The 12,500-nt window shown below is 45.1% G+C and overlaps 2 protein-coding genes across 3 annotated transcripts in view; both read left to right on the forward strand.

Annotated features, from left to right (window-relative positions):
* Positions 1–921: 921 nt before the first annotated feature.
* Positions 922–2,448, forward strand: LOC139639999 (anion exchange protein 2-like). Its single transcript, XM_071514161.1, has 3 exons — positions 922–1,086; positions 1,373–1,546; positions 1,836–2,448. Exons 1-3 carry the CDS (start codon positions 931–933, stop codon positions 1,908–1,910), a joined length of 405 nt encoding a protein of 134 aa, XP_071370262.1. The 5' UTR covers positions 922–930; the 3' UTR covers positions 1,911–2,448.
* Positions 2,449–5,959: 3,511 nt separating this feature from the next.
* Positions 5,960–12,500, forward strand: part of ubtfl (upstream binding transcription factor, like) — a 23,789-nt gene continuing 17,248 nt past the window's right edge. For both annotated transcript variants that reach the window (XM_071514158.1, XM_071514159.1), the window contains exons 1-5: positions 5,960–6,097; positions 8,677–8,771; positions 11,125–11,300; positions 11,888–11,971; positions 12,242–12,397. In XM_071514158.1, coding sequence (XP_071370259.1) covers positions 8,714–8,771; positions 11,125–11,300; positions 11,888–11,971; positions 12,242–12,397 — 474 coding nt within the window. In that variant the 5' untranslated portion in view covers positions 5,960–6,097; positions 8,677–8,713. The remainder of the gene's footprint in view (positions 6,098–8,676; positions 8,772–11,124; positions 11,301–11,887; positions 11,972–12,241; positions 12,398–12,500) is intronic.

Genomic DNA, 12,500 nt, shown 5'->3' on the forward strand with positions numbered 1-12,500 from the left:
TTTACTCAAGTACTGTACTTAAGTACAGTTTACAGGTACTTGTACTTTACCTGAGTATTTCCATTTCATGCATCTTTATACTTCTACTCCACTACATTTCAGAGGGAAATATTGTACTTTTTACTCCACTACATTTATTTGACAGCTTTAGTTACTAGTTACTTTGCAGATTTAGATTATTAATACAAATTATAAATCAACTAATAAATTATGATATATTTTTATAGGTTAAGCTACCCAGCAGTATATAAAGTAATTAAAATTAGCTCCACCTTTACCAGCTGCAACATTAAAGTGATGAACACATTAATGCATCAATAATTATAGTCCAATAACATGATATATATGATTCTGAAATGGGCCATTCTGCATAATGACTACTTTTACTTTTGCTACTTTAAGTATATTTTGATGCTAATACTTTTGTACTTTGTAACATTTTGAATGCAGGACTTTTACTTGTAACAAAGTATTTTTATACTGTGGTATTTCTACTTTTACTGAAGTCAGAGATCTGAAAACTTCTTCCTCTGCTGCTTTTAATGCAACACATTTTGCTTTTTATCTGTCTTTAATCTGCCTTCTGTGGTGTAAAGCACTTTGAGCTGCATGTTGTGTATGAAAGGTGCAAATACAAATACACATAAAGGTTATTATTGTTATCATTATTATTATTATTAGTATTATTATTATTACTACATGGAAACAAATCCACCTTATCACACTATTCAGTTTTACTGAGAACGTTACAGACTGGATCTACAGCCACACCACAACAAGCTGACTCAGCAGATTTACACAGTTCTCCAGTGTTCCTCTGTGGCAGCAGAACCTCTGACCCTGCCCCCCCCCGCCCCCCTGCCCCCCCCCCCGCCCCCCTGCCCCCCTGCCCCCCTGCCCCCCCCCCCCCCTGCAGGTCTGTCCATAGTGATGGGGGAGGTTCTGCGTCAGATCCCTCTGGCGGTCTTGTTTGGGATCTTCCTCTACATGGGGGTCATGTCTCTGAACGGGATCCAGCTCACTGAGAGGCTGCTGCTGCTGCTCATGCCCCCGAAGTACCATCCAGACCACACCTACGTCCGCAAGGTAAGCCCCGCCCCCTGCCTGGCCCCGCCCCCTGTCGTCTGGCCCCACCCCCTGCCTGGCCCCGCCCCCTGCTACCTCCACCTGTCTGTCTCTGTTTCACCTTTCTGTCCCTCCTCCACCTGTCTGTCCCTCCTCCACCTGTCTGTTCCTCCTCCACCTGTCTGTCCCTCCTCCACCTGTCTGTCTCTGCTCCACCTGTCTGTCCCTCCTCCACCTGTCTGTCTCTGCTGAACCTGTCTGTCCCTCCTCCACCTGTCTGTCCCTCCTCCACCTGTCTGTCTCTCAGGTGCGGACCCTGCGGATGCACCTGTTCACCGTGCTGCAGCTGACCTGTCTGTCTCTCCTGTGGGTCGTCATGTCGACGGCGGCGGCGTTGGCGTTTCCCTTCGTCCTGCTGCTCACCGTCCCGCTCAGGATGCTGCTGCTGCCCCGCCTCTTCAGCCGCAGGGAGGTGCAGTGTGTGAGTCCACACACACACACACACACACACACTGAGACACACTGAGACACACACACACACACACACACTGAGACACAAACAGTGAGACACACGCACACACACACACTGAGACACACTGAGAGACACACACACTGAACCTATGAAAATATTCACATTTAAAGATATTGATTGTTTCTGACATCAAACAGCCACACTGCTCAAACTCTGTCGTCTCCAGTTATTATTATTGATGCTAAATGGTTACCATGACGACCTGCAGTCTGACCTTTGACCCCGCCCCCCCCCGCAGCTGGACGCTGACGACGCGGAGCCTCGCCTGGAGGAGAGGGAGGACGAGTACTCACACTCCCAGATGCCGGTGTGAGGCCGGCCAATCGGACGTCCGCTTCCCGCTTCATTAGCATATCTGGCGGCGGGAGGATCGTATCGCTTGCTGAAATCCTGTTTTTTAAAATCTCTTTTCTATTCCTCTCCTGAAGCAGAGAGGCTCGTGTCTCTCTGCGGCTGATCCGGAGTCAGCTGCAGAACTGACTCCGGATCAGCTCAGGAGCGACTCGGCGTATTTTCTATCTGTCTGGTGAGAGGGAAACACACGGCTCAGCACTTCTTTTATTATAATAACATTATCTTCCTGTTGTAGTTTATTCACAGTGAGCAGAGAATTTCAAATGTGCGGATGAAGACGATGTCAGAAATGTTTCAGCTGGTCAGCAGGGAGAGAAGAAGAAACGCTCTGAGCTTCTTCTTCTCCTCTCTCTGAAGCGCAGGCTCCGCCCCCAGCAGCTGGTTTTAAATTAACATTTAACTATTAAACACAAACGACTCACTTCATCTGTAAAAGCAGTGAAACATCAGTTCAGGTGTCTGTGGAAAGCTGCTGATCAGTCTGTAAGGATTAAAGGTTTCCTGTTTTTAAAGGGACATGCCCCCCCCCCCCCCCTCTATGCCCCCCCCCCCCCCCCCCCCCCCCTCTCTGCCCCCCCCAGCTCCTCTAACATGAACCTGACTAATAAAGACTCTGTGACCTGATGCAGTCTGGACTCTACATTCAACTACAGCAGCTTTACTAGAAAGCACAGTATAGAGTGTATGAGTGTGTGTGTGTGTGTGTATGAGTGTGTGTGTGTGTGTGTGTATGAGTGTGTGTGTGTGTGTGAGTTTCACTGTGTACCAATGAGTGCGCAGTGCCTTGTCAACCCGCTCCTGCTGTTTAGATAAGATTAAACTTTATTGATCCCCTTATTTCAACAAATAAAAAAAACACAATGTACAGAAACACAGGAACAGTTTGACGCATTTCTGAATGAAGCGGAGCGTTCGGGCGGGAAGCGTCAGTGGGAGGGGCTTATTTGAATATTAATGAGTTATGGAGGAAGTGGTTGTGGAGGAATGTTCTCCTCCTCCTCCTCTGCTCGTCTGGGAAAAGAGTTTCAGGAGAAGCAGAAACACTCCTGCGTCCGTGTTGAGCTGAACTGAGCTGCATGCTGGGAAAAAACAGTTGTGTTCAGTTCTGAACCGATCACTAGTGATTGATACGTCGGTCGCCAGTGATCGGTTCGGGGGAAATCGACCCCCCCCCCCCCCACACACACACACAGAAAACGACTAACGAGGAAGAAATGTCAGCTGGATGGAGGAGTGGAAGGAGACACCAGATGCTGACTGGGTTTCAAAAAATGCAAATCTGTAGGTCTGCTCATGTGAGATCCATAGCTCAGAGCCTAATAAATGATCAAATGATCAAAGATCAAACTGCATGTTAGAGCCTTTTACTGTGAGCAGCCCAAGACTCACCTGTGCAGTAATCAGCTGTTTAATCAGCATGTTGATGCCACACCTGTCAGGTGGATGGATCATCAGAGGAGAAGTGCTCACTAACACGGATTTAAACTCATGTGAACAAAATTTGAGAGAAATAAACCTTTTGAGTGCATAGAAAAACTCATGAAAAATGGGAGCAAAAACAAAAGTGTTGCGTTTATATTTCTGTTCAGTGTATGAACATATAAGAAGCCTCCTGCATGTGTTGCATCACTGGTGCATTACACAGACTGAGCAACACGCATTTTCTCAATATCATCAGTGTGTTTGTTCAGAGCCTGACGGCCTGACTGGATAAATAAATGAAATCATTGAAAAAAAAAAAAAAAATAGTCAGCCAAGCATAAATGAATGGCGAAATTGTAAAATGTTTCTACCTGAGAAGTTGCTCTTTTGTAAAATATATTACATCTTGTTTTTATGTTTTCTCCGTGGTTTAAAGGAATAGTTCACCCAAAACTGAAAATCCTGTCCTCATCTCCTCCCCCTCATGCAGGTGAACCTCAGGTGAAGTTTGTCCATATAACACACAGGGAGGCTGCAGCACAACTCCATAGCAGCCTTCTCCAAAACAACTGAAGTCAGTGGGGACCAGTTCTTCAGAGTTCCACAAAGACCTACAGTATATTTACACCATCATTTAGTGCAAATCTGAACTACAGCCGATTGATCTGCAACAAATAATGGTGTCTAGGTCTTTCTATTCACAGTGTGACTGTTTGTCTGTTTTTGTTTTGGAGCTCTAAAGAACAGGTCCCCATTGACTTCAGTTGTTTTGGAGAAGGCTGCTACCAAGCTGTGCTGCAGCCTCCCTGTGTGTTATATGGACTTACAAACTTCACCTGAGTTTCATCTGGCATGAGGGGGAGGAGATGAGGACAGGATTATCATTTTTGGGTGAACTATTCCTTTAAGCATGTTTTCCTTTTTAGAATTTTATAGTTATCGGACATAATTGTTTTCTAACAAAATCTTGCAAATCCACATCGATTATATTTACATTATTTCCTAGAATGAAATATAAGCCTTCAGTAATTTAGATTGTAGTTCATTTAGAGCCGTTTTATTACATTTGTGGTGAGTTGGCTCCGCCTCCACCGGGCTCTCCAGTAGTTCCTGTTGGTACCGCAGTGCATGCTGGGTAACCCTCGCTTTTAAGCGTCCTGCGTCATGGCGGCGGCTCACGGGTTAGAGTCTAGACTGAGTGTTTAGGGGCCGGACCGGGACGGGGGGCCGGACCGGGACGGGGGTCTGGACCTCAGGACAGAGCTCAGCTGCAGTAAAAGTGTGATGAGGTTGATTTGTTGACTGAGTGAAAATATGTCTTTTCGTCCTGAGGCTCAGCGGGGGGGCGTGTCCCGTGAAGACACGGCGTCCCGGTTCGAGTCCGGCCCAGGACCTGTCACATGACCCTCTGTCTCCCAGTCTGTCCTGGCTTTAAAACGGTCTAATAAAGGTGAAAATGCAAAAAAAAATCCCAACTATCCCTTTAAAGTGTTTCAGTGGACAGTTTCCCTTTAATGTGCGCTGTGTTACACCTCCGCAGCACGAGAGGGCGACAGAGAGCCAGACAGACGGGGGGGGGGGGGTCATATCACTCCTCTCTCTCTCTCTCTCTCTCTCTCTCTCTCTCTCTCTCTCTCTCTCTCTCTCTATCTCTCTCTCTCTCGGGCCCCTGGCTGCTCCCCTCTATCTGTGGTTCTACTGCCATACAGTTTGGACAGTGTTCAGTGTATCTGTATAGATTATATTATATTATATTATATTATATTATATTATATTATATTAGATTATATATATCAGATGTGTTGCAGCATGTGAACAGTATTTATTTGCCTTTATAAACTGTCTGTGATTTCAACAGCAGCAGCAGCTGGACTGAACTCTGCTCCAAGCCCAACACACACTCAACAGTCTTTCTGAAAAGTCTTTCAAAACAGACGAGTATTGATTAGTTGACACATATTCGATAATTCATCTCCCATCAGAATAAACTGTATTGGCTCCCGTGGGGAAGCAGCTGTGTGACAGTCTGACAGGCAGCGGACCGCTGACCTGCCTCTCCATCCAGCAGCTTCATCTGGACCCACAGTCCGGTTCTCACCATCAGCTGCTGCTTGTTCGGGACAGACCGGGACGGACCGGGACGGACCCGGACGGAGACCCGAGCTGCCGGCCGGCCTGATGCTGTGCAGAGTCTCCGGGAGCCGGAGCCGGGACCGGGGCAGGAGCCAGGGCAACCGGCCTCCGCGTCCCCCGGATCCCTCATCTCTCCTGCCGGTGGCTGGCCGTCGGGTCCCGGGGCCCCGGTCCTCTGTCTCCCCGCCGGTTCAGCATCTGGACCCGGACCAGGTTCAAGTCATCAGGATAGATTTACAGAAAAATGTGGTGTCGCCCGTTATTTGCAACACCTACTCCATGCTTACATAAAATAAATCTAATGAAAATATCACGTGAATTATAAATTGTTTTTAGCGGGTTTGGCTGGTGTTTTAGCCGCTGTCTCTGGTTTCATCCTCCGCCTTTGTCCTCATGTTTTCCCCCGGAGTTCCTCCCCCTGCGGCGCTGGGCGGAGTTTCATACCGAACTAGACGCTCCTTTTGTCGGATCCATTTCGACCTGACTCCCCGGGGTTTACGAGAGAAAAAAATACACTTTGAAAGCCCCGAAATAATCAAAACGACCACACTGGTGTGCAGTAATAACTCTGGTTCCTATCTAAATCGGAAGGTGAGTAGTAAGTTGTGATTTTACACACATTTCTGGGGTTTTCTGGTCGTTTGTCCCCGAGTCTCCGAAACATTCATGGCGGCTTCGCAGTGAAGGCTTCTGGGGCAGCAGCAAGTCAGCGAGCCCGCTCAGCAGTGTAATCATCAAATTCATATCAATTTGGGCATTTTTAATTATCTGCATTTGGCGAATTTTGCCTGTATACTGTTATTTTGTATAATCCAAGACACCGATGTCGACGAATTTTAACAGCAGTTTTGCTAAATAATGCGATTATCGGTCAAACTACACGTGTCAAATTGAGCTGTCGGTTGGTGATTTATTAAACTGTCACATATAAACATGTTTCTGGTTTATATTTTCTAATTTTACTTCGCAGTTGACACAATCAGCCGAACGGTTTGCTAATGTTTAGAGCAGCGTGCCAGCGGAAGCTACGTGGTGACTCCTGCCGGAGGACGGGCGCCATTACTGGGGCATCTGGAGCCCGACGGCCCGCTGGTTTTAGTTAAAAGTAACCTCGATAACGTTCCGTTCTGCCATATGGAGAGCACGTCACGTCAGACTCTATTTAAAAATCTGTCAGTTTAATGCTGCCTTGCTCACTGGCAAACACACACCGTGTAGAACACGGCTGGAGACCTTTCACGGACTGTTGGGGTCTTCTGGTAATTTCGGCAAATAAATGATCCACCAGGCAGCACTTTATTTCAATAAAATCACAACTTTTAGAACTGGTTCCCTCTGCTCTCTACCGCCCTCCGCGGTGTGTTTTGGTGGAAGCAGATTATTGGAACAACAGGCGAACCAGTTCTAAAAGTAGACATTTTATTAAAATAAGTGTTGCTTGGTGTATTAGATGTATGCCGCATTGAAGATGTGCTCATAGTTATTGGTAAAAGCTCTTGAGCCTTTCTCTAGCAGGTATGTACATTTGCTGATAAGCACGTTTGCCTTAAACCAACACATTTTTTAATAGAGTTCGGTGTACCGGTCTCCCCTCACAATAGAAAACGTTAACGTAGCGGAGCTAGGTTATATCAACCCGGCCTGTCTGTCCTGTCACTGTAACAAACACACAGCTTACCCTGCCAGGGTAAAACACACAGTAATCACACCAGCCTGCTTCATTAGCATAATTATTTAACCGTTAGAATCGACGTAAAGGCCAAAGTGTCCGAAATGTAAAACACTGTCAGTATTAAAAAACCGCCTGTCCCAGCTCTGAGTTTGACCTTGTCAGCGGGCCGCGGTGACACTCTGCCCCGGGCGGAGCGGCGCCTCGGCCGGCTGCTGCGGGTCAGGCGGGCCGGGAGCAGGGCGCTGCGGGCGGATCATCCGCTCAGGAATACTCTCATCACCAAACACTGAGCCACGGCAAAGTCCCTGCAAATACTCCCACCAAACCCACGAGCCTTCCAAACCTGCTGATATCCACTAAATACAGATCACCGAGTCGTAGGTCAGCAAACTATCAGCGTATTGATATTTGCTCCCCATCATAATGATAAAAACGACAAGATCCCATTTGGACTCAGATAGGCTTTAGGACGGAGAACTGAGTGGCTGCAGACAGACATTATTTTCTCATGAATTTCAGTCTGCAGTCTGATTTATTCCTCACATTTTTGACCTAGAGCATTATCACAGGGATTGGTAAAGGCCACAGAAAATATATTTGAACATTTTCATAAAGTTGTCCTGAAACCCAGAGACGCCTTGCTGGAGCAGGATGGAGGGATTTCTGTCTGTCTGACTGACTGTCTGACTGACTGTCTGTCTGTCTGTCTGTCTGTCTGACTGCCTGACTGTCTGTCTGACTGACTGACTGTCTGTCTGTCTGACTGTCTGACTGTCTGTCTGTCTGTCTGACTGACTGTCTGTCTGTCTGTCTGACTGACTGACTGTCTGTCTGTCTGTCTGTCTGTCTGTCTGTCTGTCTGACTGTCTGTCTGTCTGTCTGACTGTCTGACCCTCCTTCACCCAGAGAGAGAGGCTAGTTAGTGTTTGGTTGGAATGAAAACTGCATGGCCCCTGGTTTGAAACCCACTGAATACAGGAGTACAGGCACATCCTGGTGTTTATCTGACACTCTGAAGTTGCAGTGACTGAGCTGGTAGAGACTCATCAACAGGACTTGCGTCTGTCCCAGGTCCAAACCTGCAACCTGTCGATCCAGCAGGCCATCCTGCTGTGGAAGATCCTAACGGTCGATGATTGTTTGTTCTTTATTATAAGAAGTAGGAGCAGCAGGCGGTCTGCTGGTGATAGTGACTGATAAACATTTTCTCTAATATTGAAACCAGTGGTTGTAAATTATTCTTCCTCTTCCAGTAATAAATATATTCATCAGTGTAGTTTTACTTGGACCACAAGGTCGCAGGTTCGATCCCCACAGCAGCCGGTCCTCTGTGCAGCAGCTGCCATGTGAACTGTCAAACCACCTGCTCCCTGCTGGAGCTCTGGATATCAGCTGCAGCTAAGCCTCTACATTGTAAGTGAAATGATAATTCTGTACAGTATCTCTAACTCTGTGTGTGTGTGTGTGTGTGTGTGTGTGTGTGTGTGTGTGTGTGCAGAGGACGGTGGGCGGTCTCCTCCGTCAGTCGCTGGATCATGAATGGCAGCAACATCTCCTCCGTCTCGCAGACCGCAAGGATCAAAAACGAGCCAGGTAGATAATCATTATAATCCATTATTATTATTATTATTATGATCAGGGTCGGGCCGATCCGTCTGTCGGCAGGTTGTGATGTCATCGTGCCTGTCGGTGGGAGCGGTCCGGTCAGCCGGTGTCACTGCCTCTGACCTGATGGGTCGGTGTGAGATTCTCCTCAGGCTGCAGTGAAACTGTTCCATCAGTCTGCTTCAGTGGAGAGTTTTAGTTTCCCATGATGGTCTGAATGTTTCAGAGGCTTTTCCATCCTGACAAGAATTCACTTCTGGAGGAAACACTGAATACTGTGCCTTTCATGGAACTTTAGTCAAAATTATATAGCCATTGGTCTTCAAAAACTCCTGTCGGTCAAACCTAATTATTATATTCTAGGGCTGCAACTAACGATTACTTTCACTGTCGATTAATCTGAAGATTATTTTCTCGATTAATCGATTAGTTGTTTGGTCTATAAAATGTCAGAAAATGGTGAAAAATGTGGATCAGTGTTTCCCAAAGCCCAAGATGACGTCCTCAAATGTCTTGTTTTGTCCACAACCCAAAGATATTCAGTTTACTGTCATAGAGGAGGAAAGAAACCAGGAAATATTCACATTTAAGAAGCTGGAATCAGAGAATTTTGACTTATTTTTCTTAAAAAATTACTCAAACCGATTAATCGATTATCAAAATAGTTGTCGATTAATTTAATAGTTGACAACTAATCGATTAATCTTTGCAGCTCTATTATATTCCCTGTCATCCCACATGGGAAATGTGCTCTGTCAGCCCCTTCACATTAACAGAACCTTGGTGTTGAAGTCATGAATATTTATAAAGTTAAATTGTTTCAATAGTAAAACTATTGAACATTGCCTCTACTTTGTCCCACTAATTAGAAACTTCACAACAAAGTACAGCTGACTTGTACAAAATGACTTTTACCACATGATGTAGTTTGATAGTGATGTAGTTTGATAGTGATGTAGTTAGTGATGTAGTTTGATAGTGATGTAGTTGATAGTGATGTAGTTGATAGTGATGTAGTTAGTGATGTAGTTAGTGATGTAGTTTGATAGTGATGTAGTTGATAGTGATGTAGTTAGTGATGTAGTTGATAGTGATGTAGTTAGTGATGTAGTTTGATAGTGATGTAGTTGATAGTGATGTAGTTAGTGATGTAGTTTGATAGTGATGTAGTTAGTGATGTAGTTTGATAGTGAAGTAGTTGATAGTGATGTAGTTAGTGATGTAGTTAGTGATGTAGTTTGATACTGATGTAGTTTGATACTGATGTAGTTTGATACTGATGTAGTTAGTGATGTAGTTTGATAGTGAAGTAGTTGATAGTGATGTAGTTAGTGATGTAGTTTGATAGTGATGTAGTTAGTGATGTAGTTTGATACTGATGTAGTTTGATACTGATATAGTTAGTGATGTAGTTTGATAGTGATGTAGTTAGTGATGTAGTTTGATACTGATGTAGTTAGTGATATAGTTTGATAGTGATGTAGTTAGTGATGTACTTGATAGTAATGTAGTTAGTGATGTAGTTGATAGTGATGTAGTTTGATGGTGATGGACTTGATAGTAATGTAGTTAGTGTTGTAGTTTGATAGTGATGTAGTTAGTGATGTAGTTGATAGTGATGTAGTTAGTGATGTAGTTAGTGATGTAGTTGATAGTGATGTAGTTAGTGATGTAGTTAGTGATGTACTTGATAGTAATGTAATTAATGATGTAGTTGATAGTGATGTAGTTGACAGTGATGTAGTTAGTGATGTAGTTGATAGTAATGTAGTTAGTGATGTAGTTGACAGTGATGTAGTTAGTGATGTAGTTGATAGTGATGTAGTTAGTGATGTAGTTGATAGTGATGTAGTTAGTGATGTAGTTGATAGTAATGTAGTTAGTGATGTAGTTGACAGTGATGTAGTTAGTGATGTAGTTGATAGTGATGTAGTTAGTGATGTAGTTGATAGTAATGTAGTTAGTGATGTAGTTGACAGTGATGTAGTTAGTGATGTAGTTGATAGTGATGTAGTTAGTGATGTACTTAATGTAGTTAGTGAAGTAGTTGATAGTGATGTAGTTGATAGTGATGTAGTTTGTGATGTAGTTTGATGGTGGATGTAGCTCTTGGTCCACACGTTGCCGTGGGAAACCAGTCATTAGAGACAGAAAACCCTGTGTCGCCTTGCTGCTCATCAGCTGGTCAGCAGGAAGTCATGGCTGCTCACAGGAAGTGAAACACACTCATGCATTGCTGTGTGTGTGTGTGTGTGTGTGTGTGTGTGTGTGTGTGTGTGTGTGTGTGTGTGTGTGTGTGTGTGTGTGTGTGTGTGTGTGTGTGTGTGTGTGTGTGTGTCAGATGAGTGGAGTAAGGAGGACTGTCTGACGCTGCTGGAGAGGATTCGCAGCCTGCTGCCAGACGGAGACGCCATGAAGTATAAAACCACCGAGTCGCATTTTGACTGGGAGAAGGTCTGCTTCGGCAGCTTCACCAGCGACATGTGCAAGCAGAAATGGCAGAAGGTTTCTTCAGAGGTATGACATCACACCCTGCACCATCATCATCACTCCAAACCTGGTCCCATCTATCTGACCTTTGACCTCCTTACTATTGACATAGTATTCACTATTCTCACTGCAGGCCTTCAGGCTCAGTTCAGAATATAACTAGACAAAATCTGATTGGAGCGTTCAAACACAAGTCGCAGGTCGCATGGCTCCATGTGGTGCAGATGGGAAGTGAAAACATGCGACTCCATGCAGCTTTTTGCTGTTCAGACTGATCAGAAAACTTCAGATCTGAGTCACATGGAGGGAAAACTCTGAGCTGCAGTGAGAAGAAGCCTCAGATGTCTGTATGTTGCTGATCTGTTAACTGAAGCTTATTCTACTGTTGACCTCAGTGAAACAGACCCATCAGATCTCCATGTTCTCCTCCAGCAGCTCTCAGTGTCTGACAGGTTCCTCCGTTCACTACAATGGAACAGAGGTGGACTTTGTCCCTAAGAGAAACACTTGGAACATGGAGAAGAAAAGCTCTCATACTGTACTCAGGCCTGATATGATCTAACACATGGTATCATATCTTTTAATCAGAGGAACCGTTCTGTTTTTGTCTCCAGGTTCGGAAGTACAGAACCATGACGGAGCTCATAGTGGATGCTATCGAGTTCGTAAAGAACCCGTACAAAGGCAAGAAGTTAAAGGTAAGACTGAGCTGATTTCAGTGATATTTTAGTGTTGGTGATACGACAAATCTACACTGAGCGTGCAGAATGATTAGAATATCAATGGTGACCTGTTTTAGGGTGGATTTTTTTCCTTTTGCTACCATACATGGAAGCCTATTGCAGAGACACAGGGACTGGCCTTAACCAATTAAAACACTTGTCCTGTGATCTGAGTCAGGACTCTGTGACCTTTTACCCTGACTCCACCTTATCCCATGTAATTATGTTATAATCTAACATCCCCAGACTCACCCAGACTTCCCAAAGAAACCTCTGACTCCATACTTCCGCTTCTTCATGGAGAAACGAGCAAAGTACGCTAAGATCCACCCAGAGATGAGCAACCTGGACCTGACCAAGATCCTGTCCAAGAAGTACAAGGAGCTGCCAGAGAAGAAGAAGGTCAGAAACCCCATCAGAAACCCCACAGAAACACCACAGAAACACCACAGAAACACCACAGAAACCCCATCAGAAACACCACAGAAACACCACAGAAACCCCA

The sequence above is a fragment of the Centroberyx affinis genome, unplaced genomic scaffold (genome assembly GCF_046629955.1).
Source record: "Centroberyx affinis isolate AG114_WGS23_722 - 3 ecotype Tasmania unplaced genomic scaffold, CSIRO-AGI_Caff_v1 ptg008097l_1, whole genome shotgun sequence".
NCBI classification, from domain to species: Eukaryota; Metazoa; Chordata; class Actinopteri; order Beryciformes; family Berycidae; genus Centroberyx; species Centroberyx affinis.

Bases quoted from the DNA above. Each gene is read 5' to 3' on its own strand.
- LOC139639999 (XM_071514161.1), top strand. From the start codon at position 931: ATGGGGGAGGTTCTGCGTCAGATCCCTCTGGCGGTCTTGTTTGGGATC. The intron at 1,087-1,372 runs GTAAGCCCCGCC...TCTGTCTCTCAG, and splicing joins ACCACACCTACGTCCGCAAG to GTGCGGACCCTGCGGATGCA. The intron at 1,547-1,835 runs GTGAGTCCACAC...CCCCCCCCGCAG, and splicing joins GCCGCAGGGAGGTGCAGTGT to CTGGACGCTGACGACGCGGA.